Genomic DNA, 6,150 nt, shown 5'->3' with positions numbered 1-6,150 from the left:
AGATTAACAGTGTTGGTATTTGGTTCTGTAAGTGGCTGCTGGTTTGGGTAGTGACTTGACAATAGTTAAATAAGCAAGGCTAGGGATATAGCTCAGTGGTGGAGTCCTTGCCATCATGCAAAATACCTTAATTTCATTCCCAGCACCACAAACACAGTAACAGAAATGCCACTGCCTGAAGTTTATAGATGTAAAACTACCTAAATAAGAAGTTGGCCTTTCCCAAGACATGTGTCTGCCATTGTTTATGCTCCCCAGGCAAGATGGCCATCCCTGTGCTGTGGGAGTTTCTAGAGAAATACCCTTCAGCTGAAGTGGCCCGAACTGCTGACTGGAGGGACGTGTCGGAGCTTCTCAAGCCTCTTGGTCTCTATGATCTCCGTGCAAAAACCATTATCAAGTTCTCAGGTATGTTCCCCAAGCCCAGTGGAAGGAGCAAATTGTGCCTATTGAAGGCAGCCACACCTTAAACTTTAATGCCCTGGGATGCTATATTAATTGAGGTCATTTAGCTCAAGCACCAAAGACATTTAAAACAGGCCGCTTGCCCCACACCACAGACTCCTACTGACCCAAACCATAAATCTTTGCCCAACACTGAATAGCCCTGTACATAGAAGAGAAGCATTTCCTCTGTCTATTTATATTTCACAAAGCACACAGGAGTGGTGAGGAAGAAGCAGGTGATAAGGAATTGAGGCTATAATCAGTGCTGCTTCAGAGGGAGGGGTCATCTTGCCCCATTACAGGTATAAGGAAGGTGACTTTCTCAAGGCTGACCACGTGTTGGATGTGTATCCCTCAGATGAATATCTGACAAAGCAGTGGAGGTATCCGATTGAGCTTCATGGGATTGGTAAATATGGCAACGACTCCTACCGGATCTTTTGTGTCAATGAATGGAAGCAGGTAAGCCCACCACTGGCCATATCCAACATAAGCCAACATATTTGGCGTATAAGTCCACCAGTGTGCCTGGATCTATGAGAAAGAAGTCCTGTTGTAGTCCCAACCAGATTTGCCCTCTGTTCAAAGAGCAGCAGGGGCGTGAGGCTGAGTTGTAGTTATGGACTCTTGAGGTACTGCCCCAGGCCCTGCGCTGTGGCCTCCTACTGACTTGAGCTCCTGACCTTCCTACCTGTCTGTGTTCTGTTTAACACTGACAGGGTTCCTTCCTGTTAAAAAAGGAACCCCTAGTGCTGAGAGGAGATGGCTTAGTTTGTAAAATGCTTGCCATGAGGACTTGAATTCAGATCCCTGGAACTCACGGAAGAGCCAGACATGGCAGCATTCACCTTCTATCTGATGAATAGATAGAAGCACTGTGGGGGCAGGAACAGCAGGACGCCTGGAAGTTTCTGGATAGCCTCTCTGAGATTGTATACCAGATATCCTAGCCTATGTGGGTAAAGCTCCAGACCAGTGAGAAACGCTTTTTCTTTCTTTTTTTTTTTTTTAAGATTTATTTATTATTGTATATGAGTACACTGTAGCTGTCTTCAGACACACCAGAAGAGGGGCAGATCTCATTACAGATGGTTATGAGCCACCATGTGGTTGCTGGGATTTGACCTAAGGACCTCTGGAAGAGCAGTCAGTGCTCTTAACCACTGAGCCATCTCTCTAGCCCGAGAAACGCTTTTTCAAACAAAAAGTGAATTGTGAGCCAGAGAGATGGCTCAGGGTGTAAAGGGGCTTGCTGCGCAAGCCTGGTAACCCAAGTTCCATTCCTGGAACCCACAAAAAGGTGGAAGAAAAGAACTGACTCAAAAAATTGTACTTCATAGACATGCCTCAGTATATACACATACACAACGAATAAAATTTAATTTTCTGAAAGTAGAAGGTGCCGGAATCCTCTGGCTATACACATGCACCAAGCATATACAAGTACCTGTACATACACACACATCCACAAAACAGGATCCCTCATAAAAGAAGAAATATTTGACTTAGAGTGTCTAGTTGTCAGATTTCTCCTCATATCTCAGACTGGAATGTGGCATTTGGGTCCTATTACAACTACCCATTCCTTTGTTCCTGCCCAGCACTGGTGCATTTTGATGGCAGTGTGACAGCTGGAGGGTATCTTGGCACACTGCCTCCTCACAGTATGGCCCTGCGTTAAGTCAGTGACGTCTAGAGAAACCCAGACTGAAGGGCCACAGTCCTACCCCTTCACCACCAGAGCCATTGGTTAGCTTCACAGGGTCTCTAATCATCGCTGCCTTCTGCTCCAGGTCTGGGTTAGTTCTGAACTGGAGAGCACTTTGTAATCCATGTAGGATATCTGTTGTATAAGGTATAATTATATACAGTTTTGGATGCTGTGGGGTTCCATGTCCCGTTTATCTCAGGTATGTTATCATGATGAACCCCCTCACCAAACCTTTAAACATGTCTATGGCTGAATGTTGCATTTCTTCCAGGTGCACCCTGAAGACCACAAGTTAAATAAATACCATGACTGGCTTTGGGAGAATCATGAAAAATTAAGTCTATCTTGAAGCCGCCTGTTTGAAGTTTCCCATGCGTTGCTTTGTGCTTCCGTTTCTAAGGGCCCTGTGGTGTGCAGTGAGCTCCCTTCCCGGCATGTGGATTTTTTTTTTTTCAGTTTGTTAGAAGCCAGTGTATGTCTTAAGCCTCTGCCAAAAAAATAATTGTTAGATAATGATCCTAAAAGTGTTCAGTTTAGGTTTTCCAATGCTGAAATTCAACACGCCAATGCTCAAATCCAGTTACCAGCACTCCTGCTAAAGAAAGCCTAAACCTGTATTCTCCTTCTGTATAAAGTGATATTGTCATGTGTGGAAAGCCTGCCGTTCTTAATGGGTGTTCCAGTGTTATCGCTTAAATAGCGAGGCGTTTACTTTAGAAAGATATCACTAACTAAAAACCGAATTGACCTACACATGGTGGCACACACCTGTAATCCCAGCACTCAGGAGACTGAGGGAGAAGGATGGAAAGTTGAGGGCCTGCCTCTACTGTGTAGAGAGAGACTCGGCCTCAAGCACAAACAGGGCAGGGCCAGTGAAGTGGCCCAGTAAATGAAGTCACTTGCTGCCAGGCATGGTGATCTGAATTCCATCCCTGGAACCCACTCCTGAAGGTTGGCCTCTTACCTTCACTTGAGCTCATACATACATGTTACAGAATACATAAAATTTTCAGAAATGGTCTGCAGAGAGATGGTTCAGTGGTTTAATATGCTTGCTGCTTTTATAGAAGTCACTTTTTAGCACCGACATCAGGCAGCTCACAACTGCTTATAACAGTTCCTGGGGATCTGACACCTTCTTTTGGCTTCATTGGGTACCTTAGCACATGTGGCATATATAGATATAGATATACATAAAAAAAAAATTAAGTCCTAATTACTTAACACTTTTTTTTTTCTTTTTGGTTTTCTGAGACAGGGTTTCTCTGTGTAGTCCTGGCTGTCCTGGCACTCACTCTGTAGACCAGGCTGGCCTCGATCTCAGAAATTCGCCTGCCTCTGCCTCCCAAGTGCTGGGATTAAAGGCATGCGCCACCACTGCCCGGCTACTTAACACTATTTTAAAATGTAGTTTGAAAATTAAATTATATCTCTTCCTCAAGTCAACATTACTCCAAAATGCATAATATTCCACCCCATTTTTCATTAATAAAATATATTTTTCATTAATAAAATATATTCACCCATGCCAGTCATCATGGTATACTACTATAATCCTAACACTTGGGAGTCTGGAGAGAATCATGATCAAGGCCAGCCTGGGCTATATGGTAAGACCCTATATCAAAAAAAAAAAAAAAAAAGAGCAAAAAAATAAACCAAAAGCTCCACTAGTGGCACATACACAGACAATGAGCAGATGGGCCTTATAATGTATATGTGATGAAAATACATACACAGTACCTGGGATGCTGATGCAAGAGGACCTCTGAATTCAAGGCAGCCTGGCTTATGAGAGTGTGAAGGCAGCTTTGGTTACACAGCAAAACCCTGTACAAAAAATACAAACCAAGTTTGTTGGACTAAATAAGCTATGTCTGCAGAAGTGTCTGTCTTGTTTAATGGAATTCTTTTTTTTTTTAAAGATTTATTTATTTGTTTTATGTATATGAGTACACTGTAACTGTACAGATGGTTATGAGCCATAATGTGATTGTTGGGAATTGAACTCAGGACCTCTGCTTGCTTCTGGCCCTGCTCTGGCCCCGCTCGAGTATAATGGAATTCTTAAGATCCTAATATACTATGAAACCTTTCACTTTGTATTAGGTAGTTAATAAAATATTTTTATTAAAAAGGAAGGTCCCTTTGGCATCGTGTTCTTGACCACTTGCATTGGCTCTGAGGAATTTTAGATTTGCCCTTAATATCCCTGTGCGAGTGTGGCTTATGGCTCCATTGCAACTCACCCTTTAACCCAGATCCTTTGTGAAACCTCATCTCTCCCAATGTTTGGTGCCATTTCCATGACAGGTGGTATACCATCATGGTTCTAGTTCCGATGATCAATTGTCATTCTAAGGTTTGCTTTGAAAATTAAATCGAATGAAGGCAAAGTAAACCAGCTGTCAGGAAGCTGTTTGTCGTAGGATAGCGAGTGGGTATAGGCAGATGTGCTATGCTGCAGGCTAATTGATTTTCCCCCTGGTGAATAAGTGGCAGCTGTGAGAGGGATGCTGGAGGTGGAGAGATCATTGGTGACAGAGTAGTCAGGTTCAGTTCCTAGCATCTCTATGGAGGGGATCTGTTGCCCTCCTCTGGGCACACAGGTAGTGTGTATACATGCATGTGAAATAATAAGGACACATAAGTGTAAAGAGATGTGATGTGGCAGGAAAGCTGGCCATACCTCCCACTTCACAATAACCCATAATATTTTCACAGGAACTCACATAAGTGCAGAGCTCTGTGCTGGGGAGGGAAAAGGATGAGAAGGCTCTGTAGAGACCTCCCAGGAAGAGAACAGTGCTAACAGTATGGCAGAGGAGACAAAGTGAGGATGGAGATCCAGACACAAGCAGGTCAGAGTCCAGAGAAATCTTTGGATGCCTGGGCCACAGCCAAGGTTAGGTGGCAGAGCAAATTTCCCAGATGTCAGCTATGAGATGAGATAAGGCTGCAGGTCAGGGCCACTTAATCCCCCTCTCCCTGGTCGCCTTGAAGGGGAGCTCTGTCTGGCCAATTGCTGGGGTTCCAGGGCAACTCTTTCTTTTCAGGAGGTAAGTTTGCCTGACCTCCGTGCCTTCCCTCGCATCTCAGTGAAACCATGGTGCCTTGTCATGGTTTTGTAAGTGTTCAGAGGCTGTGGCTCAGAAGGGCCAGGAGAAGCGAGTGCTTCAGGTTGTAGGGAGTCAGGAAGATGCTAAATCTAGTGAAGATGGCCTCCAGCACTGAGAACTTGTTGAAAGGTTGATCTTCATTTTGTGACCTACAGTTTAAAGTTTTAGAATCAGGTGTGTAGTTCAGCAGTTGAGTTTGCCTGGCATGCACAAGGCCAAGAGCTCAGTGCCCAGCAGTACAAAACTTTTTATTTTTTTTTTTTTTTTTTTTTTTTTGGAGACAGGATCTTTCTATGTAGACCAGACTGGCCTCCAATTCACAGAGCTCCTCCTGTGTACTACCATATCTGGCCAGACCACATTTTTGTAAGTGTTTAATTAAATGTTTTTCTTTTGTGTTTAACACATTTACAGCCACTAACACTAGCTAACTCAAAGACATTTCCGAGCCGGGCGTAGTGGCACATGCCTTTAATCCCAGCACTTGGGAGGCAGAGGCAGACGGATTTCTGAGTTCGAGTCTAGCCTGGTCTACAAAGTGAGTTCCAGGACAGCCAGGGCTATACAGAGAAACCCTGTCTCGAAAAACCAAAAAAAAAAAAAAAAAAAAAAAAGACATTTCCATCCCCAAAAAGGAAACCCTATTCTAGCTTATAGTCCTTTCTCCCCACTCATCTCTGTCACCAGCAGCTGATTGTTGTAGAGTTACCTATTTGGGGCATTTCATATACTAAAACCCTTCGGTGTGAGGCCTGAGCCTGAGTCTGGATTCTTCCGTTTACTAGACTCCTCCATGTAGTGTGGGCCATGTATCTTTCCATGCACACCCCATAGTTCACCTATTAGTGGACATTTCAAAGGTTTATTATT

General features: G+C 43.9%; 1 protein-coding gene across 1 annotated transcript in view; it reads left to right on the top strand.

Annotated features, from left to right (window-relative positions):
• Nucleotides 1-4,299, top strand: part of Mbd4 (methyl-CpG binding domain 4, DNA glycosylase) — a 13,457-nt gene extending 9,158 nt beyond the window's left edge. The window contains exons 6-8 of the mRNA XM_021164723.2: nt 259-408; nt 806-909; nt 2,430-4,299. Of these exons, the coding sequence (XP_021020382.1) occupies nt 259-408; nt 806-909; nt 2,430-2,507 (332 nt within the window). The 3' untranslated portion in view covers nt 2,508-4,299. The remainder of the gene's footprint in view (nt 1-258; nt 409-805; nt 910-2,429) is intronic.
• Nucleotides 4,300-6,150: the final 1,851 nt, after the last annotated feature.

Source organism: Mus caroli, chromosome 6 (genome assembly GCF_900094665.2).
Source record: "Mus caroli chromosome 6, CAROLI_EIJ_v1.1, whole genome shotgun sequence".
In the NCBI taxonomy this organism is placed as follows: Eukaryota; Metazoa; Chordata; class Mammalia; order Rodentia; family Muridae; genus Mus; species Mus caroli.
Note: the sequence above shows the minus strand (reverse complement) of the source record. Positions and strands in the feature narration are given on the sequence as shown.